At 38.5% G+C, this 15941-nt stretch overlaps 1 protein-coding gene across 1 annotated transcript in view; it reads right to left on the bottom strand.

Moving 5' to 3' along the window:
* The window catches only part of ATP6V1H (ATPase H+ transporting V1 subunit H), a 42065-nt gene that overhangs the window by 16981 nt on the left and 9143 nt on the right, over positions 1–15941 (bottom strand). The window contains exons 3-9 of the mRNA XM_060775303.2: positions 14853–14955; positions 12378–12467; positions 10296–10409; positions 9831–9935; positions 9287–9328; positions 3398–3495; positions 890–1082 (exon numbers count right to left, since the gene is read on the bottom strand). Of these exons, the coding sequence (XP_060631286.1) occupies positions 890–1082; positions 3398–3495; positions 9287–9328; positions 9831–9935; positions 10296–10409; positions 12378–12467; positions 14853–14955 (745 nt within the window). The remainder of the gene's footprint in view (positions 1–889; positions 1083–3397; positions 3496–9286; positions 9329–9830; positions 9936–10295; positions 10410–12377; positions 12468–14852; positions 14956–15941) is intronic.

The raw sequence follows: 15941 nt of genomic DNA, 5'->3' as shown, positions 1-15941 counted from the left end.
TCCAGCAGCTGAAGCAGTGAACCCAGCTGTTCTCTCACTGTCAAACTCTTGGGTATCTTGCAAACTACTGAAAACTGAGTCTTCTTCACTGTCTTTTTGCTGCAGATTCTTCTCAGCCCTTTTATTCTCCAGCAATTTCAGCTCTAGTCCCACAGCCTGTAGTTTCTTCCAACTCTACGGTTCTATGTCTTCAGCTGCTGTCTTCTCCTTGGGTCTTCACATCTTGAATTTCACTGGAAACACCACCTTTTATGCATCCTAGTGAACTCAACACTCTTAGTCCTTGCTTTAGCTGGTCACTTTTCACAGAGGATTGCTAATCCTCTCCTCTCCCAGAGTGGTTGAATCTGGAATTATTTATTTAGATAAATATCTAGCTTTAGAACTGGCCTGACAATCACCTTCTGGCAGTCGAAAAAACAGCAACAGACACTCAACTCATTAAAGCTTTGATCTCAAGCTGTGGGTACCCAGGAGTTTGGGCCTACAATACCCAGAAATCCCAGACAGTTTACCAGCTGTTAGGATTTCTGGGAGTTGAAGGCCAAAACATCTGGGTGCCCACAGGTTGAGAACCGCTTTATTAAAGATTTATCTGAAATGCTCAACTCACAGTACTCTCCCCTTGCCTTCTCTGATTGGTTGTTTAAACATAACAGTACCCATTATATACAAGTTAATATTATAGTCACACTCTGCTTCACATCAGGGCTGCTTCTCTGTGTGACACTGCTCCCAATGGAGCTCATCAACCATCCTTCTATGGTAGCTATTACTGAAAAAGCAAACAGCTACACAAATCCAAACTATGTTCCAGAATTTGCATAAAGATTGGCATCTAGACTTACAGCAACATTGGCCTTCATTCTAGATTATTTACATCACTTACCCGGAAAGCTGCCAGAATAATCCTGGTTACTTTCTCTTTTACAGATTCCTGAAGGATGTCAGACAGGACTGGAACAATGTTATAACGCCGCAGATGCTCACACATCTGAGGACTAAATGCCAACAGCCAGACAGAGAAAATCATCTGATACTGAAGCTGGAAGCCACATTTGTTACTCAGTACTCCCATAATACTGGAAGGGAAGAAAGGAAAATAGAATAGACCATTAAAGAGAAGCCAAACACCCACCATTTGTGATCTAAAGTGTCTGTAATCTTTTGAAACGCCTACTATCAAAATGAAGAAAGAAATCTAAAACTAAAATGCCACACATTTTGGCAGCCATTTGGAAACACTCAGTTCCAAGTACCCATTTACTCAGAATGTGTTCATATCAGACATGTTGCATTTGTAAAAGAAAGGATTTTTGAATGCACAGTCCATTACGTGGAAGCAGATGAGCAATAAACAAAGACAACAGACCATTATTCAGAAAGTCTGGAGCTTTCAGACTTTGAACAGAATGACAGCCCATAAGATGCCATGGTTTTGCTAAACTGACCTTAACACAGTGTTTAAAGACGTAAAATTTCTAAAATAATTCCCAGGTTTCTATGTGACACTCAAGGCTTAGTCCAACATTGGGAAGATTAATCAGAACTGTAACATTTACTCGCAGTGAGCAGAAAAGTCATAACATGGCTGCACAGTGCATATTGACTCAGAAGGACGGCCCATTGATCTCTACACATCCAAACTATTAACTATGAACAGACTGTCACATAAATAAAACATTTTCCTTTATTTTTGTAAGTTCTGTAAAGTTTGTGGATCATCTGAGTCATACATAATGGAAATGCAAGCACAGAAAACATTTCTGGAAATGTTTTCAGTTAATCTCAGCCAGTGAAACATTAGATGCTGTTGTTATTATATTTATATTTCACTTTTTCTCATAAGAGCTCAGGGAAGGTAATAGTGTAATGCTGGCACTGCTATCAATCTTTCTGAGTTTTCAGAATACAATATACCACAAGAGCTCAATTCCTTGCTGCTGGCAACAGTTTGTTCTGTATTTGGAAGCCAGTAAACTCAGTTGGTTTCAAGAAACTGGAATAGTGCATGAAAGTATGACAAATAGTCTTCTGAGTTGCTGACATATCACAGTAGAGTTTTGAGGAGAATATCAAAGTATAATCAATTCACCGACATCCAATTCCCATTCACAGCATGCAGGAATAAAACTTCACAAGTTGAAAGAGCCATTTACAATTCTCATGTTGGTCTTCCACTATAATAGCATTTTACTGAAATTTCTCATTTTTAAAAGAATTTGTTTCTATGATAAATTACAAAAAGAAAGATCTTTTGACAGATAGTGGTATACTAGTAACTACATATCTTCAGAACACAGAAACTGCCTCTATTTGCTGCTAATGTTTTTTATGGCACTTTTTAAAAAAAAAAAAATACTTAAAAAGCCCAAACATTTTAGTCTTTAAGGGAGATGTTTCAGGCTGTTGATTGTTTTGGTTGCTTTTTTGTAGACTTACTACTCTCCCCCCCCCCCCCCAACATGCTAAAGTCTAGTGTAAAAGGAATCCAAACTGGCAATACTGTAATTCTGTCACACAATCAATTGATTATTGTATATTTCTAGTTGACCAGGCTAAGAAGAAGTGGTATTATGTAGCTTGTAAATTTATTCAGGAGACCTTTGGTGTCAGATTTTGTTACACTATATAAGCCTCAAAATATTACATCTGCTCTGTCATTCCTATCCACATGCTTGTTAATATTTCAGAGAATTGCAAGCTTCTGGTTATAAAAAATATGCTAAAATTCCTTCCCAGGAAAATTGTTCTTAAGACAACACTAAAATACAGCCCTGCTGTCACCCACATCATGATTCACCTTGCCAGCATTTTAAATCTGGCTAAAAGACACTTATCTAATAACAACCCCTGCTCTGCTCTCCTTTGTCCAATAAATAACCATGTAGTAAGGACTACAGCAGATAAAATACAAGTCTTGATGAGATATTGGTCGTTGTGCATCTTATTGATTTCTAACCTGTTTGCACTCTAGCTCACCCTCCCACAACGAGACTTGAAGTATGTCTTTGGCTGTTGCTTATGATGCCTGTTTAGTTATTGTTATAATGTTGTTTTATGCTGTTTTATATTGTTATATTTTATATACTATGTTTTTAACTGTATAATTAGGCTTGGCCCCATGTAAGCCACCCCAAGACCCTTTGGGGAGATGGAGGTGGGAGAATGCCAGCAATTTGACTTCAAAATAACTATGATGGCACCCCTACAGGGCAGATGAGTAATTTCACAACAATCCCCCCTTTAAAAACCCACACATTTTTAGTTCCATTTTTTTCACAATTTCAAGCAAAGGAATGAGCTTTCACTTTTAGTCTATATAACACAGTAGAGGATCACCAAGAAAATATATAAAGTTTATAAAGTTTGCCTTTTGTTTCTAACAAATACTCACCAGTTTACTCCATCCGATTCTACCCATGCAAAACGGTATTCATTTACTCGGAGCATCAACTGCAAGCATCCAGCAACGCACTGGACATACTGTGAACTCTATATGAAAAAAATTATACTAATTAAAAAAACTTTTTAAAAACCTTTGGCAATTAGGAAGTCTCCACTTATCTATAGATTTTTCATTACAAGAAAGACAACCAATACCTGCAGTTATTGCAAGGCTAGATCCAAACTCCAATCCAAAAAAAAAGAGTGCTGGTTGGACCATAATATAGTTCAGTGAATGATTAAATTAAGTCATCAGTTGTTTAACTCATTAATACTTTCGCTTGAGCAGGTAGTGGGTACTAGTATACAATAGAAGAAACCCTTCAACTGTTTCTCCAATGTCATTAACAATATACTTTTTTATTCTCTATAGTCCTCTCCTTCCTCGGGTAAATCTATCAGACACTTATTGGGAAAAAATACACCAGATGGTCAATGAACAAGTCAAGGCCAAACCTTTCAAAATTTCTTGTGGAACAACATTTTTCCAAGAATACTCTGTACTAATGGAAACATGAACAGGTGAAATGAATCACCAACAAAGAGCCAAAACAACAATAGAATGCAGACAACACTTTGATTTCAGAAACAATATATCAGAACAAAATGTATTTTCTCTATTCCAAGGTTAAATCCAACCAACTATGGAAATTACAGATCATTTAAGGTTCCAACTGTATCATAAAATATGCCTACCTCAAATTTGAAGAATTATCACATGCTGCCATATAAACAATAATATGAAGCAATGGTTTTAGCAGGGCTCAATTCCCTACTTAACTATGAAAGCCCACTGAATGATTTTATGTAAAATACCCACACTCTTGTCCCCAGGAAACTCCACGTAAGCCCACCTTTGGTCAGTGTATGTTGGAAATGACTTGAAGGCACACAATAATAATAAAAAAATACTACACTATCCCTTTTTGTAAATGAGAATGGGATTTTACTTCACTAAGTTACTTCACTTAACTATTTGTTAGGTGCTGCCAAACTTGATACATCACTAGGTGTATTTCCTGCTGGTTGGACATAATCTGGAGAACTGTCCTCTCTCAAAGGCTAACACAGCACTTGAGCCTAGCAAAAGGACTTAGGAAACACAGGAACATTTAAAACCATGTTATTAGAAATGCAAATATTCTCGTACTCATGGTCCACAGGATGAACAGCTGAAACATTTTGAGAAGCACCGCTTAAAGCAGAGTAAACAACAGGGTTGTTTACAGAACTCACTGAAGTCCTTCTGAACATTAGGTAGAAATACAGTAAACAAGTTATTTTTGGAGTCCCCTAGTGCCTTCATATTTTTCAATTGAGTTATATTTAAAAATCCATATACCTTGTTTATTTGCTACCATGTTTTGTGTTTTGGGCACTATTAAAATGTTTTGTCTGTGATTATCTGACCATGACTGCAACCAGTTGAGTTTTTCTGCGCTATTGCTGCAACATGTGTATGTATTCTTATAAGCAAACAAAAACGTGTCAACCTCAAGGCCATTATAGGACTGCACTTCTTTTCAAAGAAGTCTCTGAAATGCCAAAATACATGTATGACATATAACAAGGCATAAAATGACATAAAATATCAGCATTTGTTCTGCCATGAGAACACTAGTTAGGATACTGAGTTAGAGCATTTCAACCTATTTACACAGGAGGACAGGCTGTAGCTCACTCTGCAATTCATGGTTGAAATATCTCTTTCTTAAAAGGCTGAAGAGTATTTCTGATCTGAATTGCTGGGCGTGGAGGATTCAATTGTTCACAGCACTTATCTATCACTCCTCAACCCACCAGTATGTCCAAGATCATTTACAACAGATTAACTACATTTTCAACACTAATGTCCTCTAACCTTCTCTGTCCAGTCTCTCAAAATTCTTAGAATGTTGCGAAAGAGGGAGCTAGTAAAAAATTGGGAAAAAGGAAAAAGCAATTGGTGTTGCCAATTCTAAGGAGGACAGGAAGGAGAACGAGGCAGATTTAAGGCTACTGGTATAGAATAGTGACTGAGGATGAGTGTTAGACTATGTCTCTGGACACCAGGGTTCACATTTGTGCTCAGACATGGCAACCCACAGGGCAACCCTGGGCAACTTAAACCCTCTCAGCCTCACAAAATCAAAGGCAAACTCCATCTGAATAAATCTTGCCAAGAAAACTCCATCATAAGGTTAATGAAACAACCTGAAGCCACACGACGACAACAACAAATAATTATTATTCATACTGCATTTAGTGATGCTTATATTTAAAGAAAATCCTTGAAAGTAAAGCCTTTATTGTTTAGCATTTAATTTCAGCATGAGCCTACTTTGTCAGAGGAACACTACCAGAGGCCTGAAGAAACTTATGCTTCCTACTTTTTAGAATCACCTCATTTACTCCATGATAACTTAGTGTGCATTCTGGAGAAGTGGACATCAGAATGCATTACAATGCATTTCCCAGTGTCAACAAGATAATGACTTATGAAGGGTAAAATAAATGATACGGGGTTGGATGGCAGTAATTGCACCTTTGTGACACTCAAAATTGCAGGGCAAAGCAAAGCAGCCTCAATCTCCCTAACAAACCGTCTCCTGAACTTGGAACATCAAAGATCAGGAAGCAGTCTCAAAGGGTGACAGTGGCTGCACTGCTCTGCAAAGAAAACAGAAGTTGCATTGCCTCCCCAAAATTGAAGCAAAGCAGAGCTACTCAATTTCCCGGAATAATGCCTCCCAAATTCAGAACCTCTAAAGTTGTTCTAAGGTCAGGAGAAGTCCTAAACCTGTATCAGTGAGGTTCAGAAAGTAGTTTTCCAGGGATATTGCTGCTGTTCCACTTCCCCAGAAGACCGAGGGAAAGCAGAAGTGCAACAATGGTCCACCAATTGCCTTCTATACAGCAGCCGGTTTCCAGAGGTGGTGGTTGACAGGACAGCAGCGGTGTTCGAATAGCAGTGTTCCAGTCTGGGGTATTCATATTGACACAGCAGCCTCGATGGTTAGCAACAGCTATGGCGATCATTAGTGCCCCCCCCCCCAAAGGAATCCCAAGGGTGTCACATGAATGTGTATACATTAATGTGTACAGGAATTTTCAAAAAGGGTGCAGCAAATTCAAGAATATTCAAATCTGCAAATGCCAAATTTGCAAATGTGGAGGGCTGACTATACATAAAGGTGGAAAGAGACAATGTAAACCTACCAACTCAATCGATCAAAAAAGAATGTAAAAGTTCAATTCTTCATAAAAAAGCATCTTATAACTGTTTACACAGCTCACCTACTTCATTGCAATTTGATAGGCATTGTGTCAGGAGATTTTATTGTATAGATAGATCGAAATGTCAGAACTGTGGGATTTCGGATTGCCACCTGTCTCTGGAAAATGCCCACAGGTATTGAGAGTCATTTGTGAATGCTGACAATGACAAATAGTTGACAAGCTGTACAAGCAGTAGCCAATCTCCATATTTATTTTATGTCATGTTTTTAATGTTTGAGCATAACTGCTAACTATCCCTAGAGCTATCCCACAGCTTCTACTTTTTGACATTTACAGCAACATGTACAGTACATAAAGCAGTATGAAATCTTTTTTTAAAAAATCATGCAACTTTCAGCCTTCCTTGGGAAAAAATGGCCTCTCTTTAAAGTCAGCTCATGCACAATCTGTTAGAGAAGCACAAGAACCAAAAGTTTATATCCCAATTATATAAAGCAATGCACAATTCACAGTTTACCCTGAATAAATAGTTCCGACTCTATTCTGACAGTGCAAAAATGAAGCCTTTCATTGTAAAGCACAAAAAATTAGTAATTCTTGGCCTACTTATTGACTTTCATTGAACTGAAAGGGACTTATGAATAAACATACTTATAACTGCCCACACTAAGTACAGGGGTTGTGTGTGAACTTGTTAATCAATAACAACTGCATGTAAAACAGACCGTATATGCCATATTATTATTAAGCAGATGCATATGTAAGAGTACTACGAAATTACCAAGATCCACCAACTGAATGATTATTTTGCCATTAAATGGACAAATTTATTTCTAAAACGAATAAGCAAGTAAACATGTACTGAAGGATTTAATTTTCAGAAAATTTTCCCTGGATTTAAACCACAATTAGCTTTGAGCTAACTCACAAACTTGGGGGCCACAGATGATATGCTAACATCAAATTTAATTACAATATAAAAGGTTCTACGGTAGGACCCCTGCAATAGAGCAGTAAATTTTCTGAAATGTCACACACTTCCAGCAGGAATACTTTCAAACCCCTGCTCCATTTCCACAAAAATGTTATGCTGCAAATCTTGACACACTTCACACTTAACACTCTTATAGTTCTCAGTCCAGATATGCAGATGCTACTCACCACTGACTAGGAACATGTACCATATTGTGCACACTCAATTTCTTAAAATACAGCATAGATTCCTCATCATATTATGGCTTCTGCCTACCTGCGTGACCGCATCTCCATTTATGAACCCACGCGCTCCCTTCGTTCATCCGGAGAGGCTCTGCTCACGATCCCACCTGCGTCGCAGGCGCGTTTGGTGGGGACAAGGGACAGGGCCTTCTCTGTGGTTGCCCCCCAACTTTGGAACACCCTCCCCAAAGACATTAGACTAGCAGCCACGTTGGCAGTCTTTAGGAAGAACCTGAAGACCTGGCTATTCCGATGTGCCTTTCGGAATAGGATAACCTCCAGCACTATGTCCCAGAAGCAGTTTATTAGAGTTTAAGACTCTCTGCACATTGCACTTGCCCAGAAATCCAACATACCACTTGCCACACCCAGCACTTTTTAACCTGTACCCATCACTGGCCCGGCCCTGGTTTTTATTGCGTTTCATGTAATGTTTTGTTATTGTCTATGTTTTAATTGCTGCTTATGTTTTAATTTGCTTTGAATTGTATTGTTATTGTTTTGCTGTTGTTGTGTTGAGGCCTTGGCCTTTGTAAGCCGAATCGTGTCCTTCGGGAGATGCTAGCGGGGTACAAATAAAGTTTAATAATAATAATAATAATAATAATAATAATAATAATAATAATAATTCTGTTTTTTGTCTGAAACAATTATCTGTTTCTTCTTCCTTGTCTCCTATATCTTTGAGATTCACAGCAACAACTACTGGTTCCAGAATAGCTAAAGCGGAAATGCTACTCAGTATTTCTGCTTACAGTTAGTACTAATAGTGTTATCAATCAGGGGTAAAAAAAAGTACAGATACTCCTCCTTCCAGCCCTGATCTACAATTTTTCAGGCAAAGGGTCAGATGCCTCTAGAAATGGTGATTCATCTTTTTTTAACTGGACATAGCATTCTCCTCTGCAGTAAAACACGTTCTAAAAATGCCTGTTTTCCCTCAAATGTAGATATGGCCCTCAAATTACTTACACATGTGTTCTTTCCATTTCATTTAAAAAATAAATCTGGTAGTTCAGATACCTTCGATGCGTGGAGTGGATGGAGCAAGCCCAGACAGTCCCCAGAATGGAAATGTGGTCCCAAAGCTCTATTGAGTTTGTCCACACTGCCACAAATGTCCCAGAGCTTGTAGGCAGATAAAACTAATGTCCCAGATATAACCCAAGGAAAGACTCCAAACTCTTCAAAAAGTTGAGAGTTAAGGCTCTACTGTTCAAAGCTGAGAATATACTAACATATCACTAACTTTAAGCGCCAAATCCCCCAAATTACATTGAGCTTTTGTTATGTAATTTATGGGATCTAAATCATTACTAACTTGCTTTATTGACTTCCCTTGCTTTCCCTGGATTTAAACCACAATTCCACAGAAAAACTATGACATTATGGGCATACTTACATCAGTTCCAGGATCATTAGCACTTCCAGAACTGCGTAGTTTCTAGTGTTAAAAAAAAAAAAGATTCACAGTAAGAAATACTAGATTTACTTACTTTATTTTTTTTCTACCAAAGCAGGATCCAAGGTTACTTACACAATAGATTAAAACAGCATCAAGCTAAAAATCAAATATTACAGTACAAAACAACAATTAAGCTGTCCTACTAAAAACATTGAATCGTAACAAATGAGAAAAGTACAGCCTCACCCAAAAGCACCAAGAACAAAAACATTTTCACAACAACCAATTGCTGTCCAAAGGTCTATCGAAATGGAAAAACTGCTTGCCTACAAAAAAAATGGAGTGGCAAGGCCAATCTCACTTCTGGTGAGAGGAGCTGCACATCAGAAAGGCCTTTTTTCTGTCCTCACCAAATGTGCCTATGACAGTGATGGGACTAAGAGAAAACTTTCCTCTAAGAAGCTAAAAACTTCAAGTTCATATGAGAAGGCATAATTTTGCATATGAAAAGACAGAATAAGAAAACATCAGATGACTATACCTGTGAACTAAGCTGGGTTTTAATCCAGTTAAAATAATAATTTAAATCACTTCCTTCCATCAGTTCTCTTCCCCAGGCTGCTAGTTTGGCAATAATTCTTGCTGCCTAAAAGAAAATAAAGAAATTAAGTTTTCATATGTGCCTAACCAAGGACAGAAAGATAAAAATTAGTTGGAAATGATTTTTGGAATTCCTCTTCTATCCCCAACAGTTACCAATATCTCATTTTCCACGCTTTTTAGATGGTTCCTCAACTCTTAAGCTGAAGAAGAGTTCACAGAACATTTCATATGCTAGTTCTAATAAATTACAGTAAGTGTTGCAGTGCCATGTCTGCACAGCTGAAGGACTACAGGCCAAAAATGTCTAACACTGGCAGTGAGGTTTTTAAATTTGGTAACATAAACAATTTCACATATCTGCAGTCCCCTTTCAAGTCCAATAGTTTTGTTTAGTTCACCTTACCATATGTACAGTGAAAAGATCCTGTCGATTCAACATGGGAAGGAAATAGGACCATGCAGTGTTCTTGCCCCGCCTTGCAAGGTCAAAGAAAATACTGACACGCTGGTGATTCTCCTGTAATAGATATGAGCAGAAACAAAACTGGATGTACTGCAAACATGTTGAAGAAAAGTGTTAATCTGAACAAAATAGGAAACATGGCCATGATGAACATAAGACCTTCTATATCCTATATACTCATGTATAAGTATAGAAATTTTATTTATTTATTTATTTATTTATTTATTTATTTATTTATTTACAGTTCTTATATTCCGCCCTTCTCACCCCACAGGGGACTCAGGGCGGATTACAGTCAACACATATATGGCAAACATTCAATGCCAGTTTGACAAACAACGTTTAACACACAAATACACCGAGGCTATTTAGCTTTTTTCTGGCCGCCAGGGGAGCTGCTGCTTTTCATCGTCCATCAGCGACACCGATGAAGTTCTTCCGCATTCCACATTCCCCGGAGTCTTTTTTCTTTATGGCCTCATAAATTAGTTAAATTTAGCCTCCCACACAAGGTGGTACCTTATTTTCCTACTTGACAGATGCAACTGTCTTTCGGGTTGCAAAGGTCGACAATGGGCTACACAAATGGCTGGACGCCCACTCCAGCCCGGGCTGGCTTCGAACTCATGACCTTTTGGTCAGAGTGATCTTAATGCAGCTGACACTCAGCCAGCTGCGCCACAATCCCGGTGCATTTTAGTCAAAAAATCAACCCAAAAAACTGGGTCAGAGAAAGGCAGATAGTGAAAGAGAGTAGTAAACAAGGGCAGAGAGAATGAGAAAACCCCTTTGGAGGTTTAGTCCTTTTTTGCCCCCCTGATCTTCATTTCCCCCAAGATGGTCTGATAGATAGTCACAGATCTTCTACATTTGCGGAGGTTCTCCACTCTCCATGAATGTGGAGGGACAACTGTATAGTTTATCAGCAGCATGAATTTATTTGAGTTGTTTTCTATTCCATATAGTCTGTTGTTATTCATATGTGTACCTTGTTTCACTCCAATTTGCAAATACTTTTCTATTGGTAAATTAATAACACAGGATACCTAACGAGATGAACCAGAACTTGAACATGTTCCTTTTTTCTTACATTTTACCAGGATAACAAGGACAATTGTGGGAGTTGCGATGCAAAAATAACTTTTTTTCCAAACTCTGGTCTCCATCTCTGCATTATACTGCAATTACTTATGAGCTGATCTGAATACTCAGATCCACCGAGCCACAGTTTTGCCTAGACCACATTTGACTAGTTTGTTTGCCAAAAAATCATGAGGGACCTTGCTGAAGACCTTACTGAAATACAGATATGCTACATTCACGGCATTCCCTGCATCTACCCAGCTTGTAACTCTATCATAAAAGAGATCAGATTAGTCTGGCATGACTTGTTTTTGATAAATCCATGTTGACTATTAGCGATGACAGTATTCATTTCTAAGTGTTTGCAGACCACTTCCTTAATAATCTTTTCTAGAATCTTGCCTGGTATCAACATGAGGCTGAATGGACAGTACGGTAATTGTTTGGGCCATTCTTTTTTCTCTTCTTGAAAACAGGATCCACAATTGCCCTCCTCCAATCTGCTTGGAGAACAGTACTTCTCCCGTTCTTCAAGAACTCTCAAAAATTATATTTATTTATGCCCTGCTTTATCTCCCCATAGGGAGGCTATATTTCATTGGACAGAACTGTCAAAACCATCCCAGCATTATATTCTTTGCCTAAGAAAACTCTATAAAATTCAGTCATATCAAATTCGGTTACACATTCAGCGTGAGTATTCTTCAAGTACTTTCTCCAGAGTACAAAGTAAAGAGAGGATTTAGCAGGGAGTCTGTTTTTCATGGTATTGCTGCACAGCCTCCGTTTGTTTCAGCCAAGTGGGTACACAAGTACCATCAAAATCAAGAACAGCCACTCAGTAAAAAGCCTTGTATAAAAGGCGAATCTAGCAGAATGACACCCACACTGAGGTAATGTATCAATGAACACTAAACATAAAAAGGTTAATTAACTTACCTGTAGCATATCATCAACCATAGTTAGAATATATTGAACTGTCTGTTCCTTGGAGATATGAGTCATCAGGTTTATGAAAGTCTTAGCACACTAGGGACAAAAAAAATCAATAAATTGAAATACAGGTATATCTCAGTTAATGAAATACATGTGTTCCCGAGCATTACTTCTTCAACAGAAACTTTGGTAGCAGAGGAAGAAATAATGGGAAAAATACAAATAGATTCCTGTACCATACACAAACAAACAAAAACAGTTCAATAATTTTCAGCAAACTACTTACCCAAAAGCAATAAAACAATGTGTGAAATAAAACAACCAAATGAAGTAAGCCATGTACAAGTAAACAAAAATGTTTTCAATCTCCTATATACTATGTTTCTTCCAAAAAGCACCAACTGTTGCTCTGGGCCAGAATGAAGAGAGGGGAGGACAGGGGACAGTTCCACCTTGTCTCCTGCCTATGTCATCAGTTGGAGGGCCCTCCAAAATGCTCCTCAGTATTAAAAATCAATGAAGTGAAAGAGGTGGTGTAAAGGACTCTATTTTAAGACGCATGACTGATCTGAATGGATATTCATATTTTCCCTTCTACATTGAGGAGACAATGAGATGATAACTAATGACCCTTCCGGAAACTGCCAGCTAGGGCTGATGGCTATTACAGGGAAATTAGAAATCCTTCAGCTTCATTAAATTGTTATTTATGATACACATGACACACATACAACTATGAGAGGAGACAAGATGGCCATGTATAAATATGTGAGGGGAACTCATAGGGAGGAAGGAGCAAGCTTGTTTTCTGCTGCCCTGGAGACTAAGACGTGGAACAATGGCTTCAAACTACAGGAAAGGAGATTCCATCTGAACATTAGGAAAAACTTCCTAACTGCGAGAGCTGTTCAGTAATGGAACTCTCTGCCTTAGATTGTGGTGGAGGCCCCTTCTTTGGAGGCTTTTAAACAGAGGCTAGATGGCCATCTGTCGGAGCGGCTTTGAATGTGAGTTTCCTGCTCCTTGGCAGGGGGTCTGACTGGATTGCCCACAAGGTTTCTTTCAACTCTATGATTCTAATGCCAAAATTAGAGCAGCCAGTTTACAATGCTGCACTACTCACTGAGAGAGCCAGGTAAAACTTACTGCAGCTATTCCTTTTTAAGTTAAAAAGAAGTCAAGTCCCTATTTAAGGGGCCACACTGTAATGTTGCCTATTGTTGTGTCTAGTGAATTCCTATAACCCAGTGGTTCTCAACCTGTGGGTCCCCAGGTGTTTTGGCCTACAACTCCCAGAAATCCCAGCCAGTTTATCAGCTGTTAGGATTTATGGGAGTTGAAGGCCAAAACATCTGGGGACCCACAGGTTGAGAACCACTGTTATAACCCAATGGTTCTCAACCTGTGGGTCCCCAGATGTTTTGGCCATCAACTCCCAGAAATCCTAACAGGCTGGGATTTCTGGGAGCTGTAGGTCAAAACACCTGTGGACCTCTGCATCTGATGTGGAACAAAAAGTTGAAATATGTATATGCAACAGACCTAAGAGAAAATTGGATAAAAATGTTCCACAGATGGTATACCACTCCAAAGAAATTATCTTTAATGAATAAAAACTCCTCTGATAAGTGCTGGAAAGGCTGCCAACAGATTGGTACTTTTTACCATATGTGGTGGACATGCAAAGAAATAGGGAAGTATTGGTCTATGGTACATGAAGAATTACAAAAAAATCTAAAAAGAACCTTTAAGAAGAAACCAGAATATTACCTGTTAGGCTTTACAGACTTGGATTTACAATTACAAGAAAATGAGGACAGACTTTTTACTTATATCACGACGGCAGCCAGAATTACTCTAGCAAAAATTTGGAAACAGAATAGTATTCCTACTAAGGAAGAATGGCTTGGAAAAATCAGAGAAATAAGAGAGATGGATGAACTAACTTTTTTGTTGAAAAAAAATTCTGGAAATCCGATAAAGAGGACAGATTGGACACTTTATGACAATTACGAGAAAGAAGAAAGTAATTAAGAGTTTTATTTTAAAGTAAAGGGAATAACTTGGTTTTTGGAGACACAACACCTGATGAGGAGATGGAAGTCAACCCTTTTTATTTTTATTAATTTTTTTTACCCTTTTTTTTAATTATTTCTATTATAGTTTCTATAATTTTTCTTCCTTCCGCACTGTTCTATCTTCTTTTGAATGTTCTCCCTCTTTCGTTGTATTTAGTAGATAATTCAATAAAAACTTATTTAAAAAAAAAAACACCTGTGGACCCACAGGTTGAGAACCACTGCTATAACCCATGAATGAATACGAAAAGATTTAAATAAAACTGAAAATTTCTTCAGCATATCATGGCAAATGATGTAACCTCAGCAAAATTCTATAGCATTCAGGAACAACAACAAAAATCACAAAAACCACTGGGAAAATTGAAAGGAATTCCGGTTCCATAAAACACAGAATTACCTGACTGCCTTCATGTTGTATTAATTCTTGTTTCTCTTCTGGGGTCCTTTTCTGTTCAAACTTTTGAATAAATTCACAGTCTTCTGCTGAAATCATCTGACCTCTGGAAATAAAAACAAAACAATCCGTATTCTAGTGCTTCTCTCAGCCCGAAGGTGACCTGAGGCTCTTTACAGATGGAGATCAATGCCCCCCATAACATAAAATATAACTAAAAACGATAAAATATAATACAGATCATATAAAAACAGTAGAACAATAAAAACCATAAAAAGTCCTCAGTGTCTCATCACTAAAATCATTTTTCCGTTGCATCGTCCAATCATTCCATGGGTCTAAATTAATCTGTTACACTGCGTCTGCAAATGCCTGCTCAAAAAGTTGGATGTCATCTGCATATAGGTGACACCACACCCCGAAATTCCAGATGACCTCCCCCTGTGGCTTCATGTAGATGTTAAACAACATGGGAGACAGTATTGAGCTCTGAGGAACCTCACAAGACAATGGTTGTGGGGTTGAACAGGCGTCTCCCAAAAACATTTTCTGGGAGTGACCCTCAAGGAAGGACCAGAGCCACTGCAGAACAGTACCGCCAAGGCCCATTCCCGCGAGGCGTCCCAGAAGGATACAGTGGTCAATGGTATCAAAGGCCACTGAGAGGCCCAGCAGAACCAACAGAGACACATTCGCCCTGTCTAGTTCCTGGCGAAGATCATCCACTAAGGCAACCAAGGCTGTCTCAGTACCATGTCCCAGCCTAAAGCCAGACTGTGCCGGATCCAGATAATTCATGTCTTCCAAGAATACATGGAGTTGTGAGGCCACCACACGTTCCAGCACTCTGACCAAAAAGGAAGGATTGGAAACAACCTGATAGTTGACGACTTGAGTGGGGTCCAGTGATGGCTTTTTCAACAGCAGTTTTACCACAGCTTGTAAGCTCACTGGAATATTGCCTTCCCGGAGGGAGGCATTAACCACCACTTTGTGCATATGACCATAAGATACAATGAATAGAGGAAACTGCTAGTTGTAAATTTGACCAAAGAAATAAATAAAGAACACGTGAACTTTAAAATATGTTTA

Source organism: Anolis sagrei, chromosome 4, assembly GCF_037176765.1.
Source record: "Anolis sagrei isolate rAnoSag1 chromosome 4, rAnoSag1.mat, whole genome shotgun sequence".
NCBI lineage: Eukaryota > Metazoa > Chordata > Lepidosauria > Squamata > Dactyloidae > Anolis > Anolis sagrei.
Note: the sequence above shows the minus strand (reverse complement) of the source record. Positions and strands in the feature narration are given on the sequence as shown.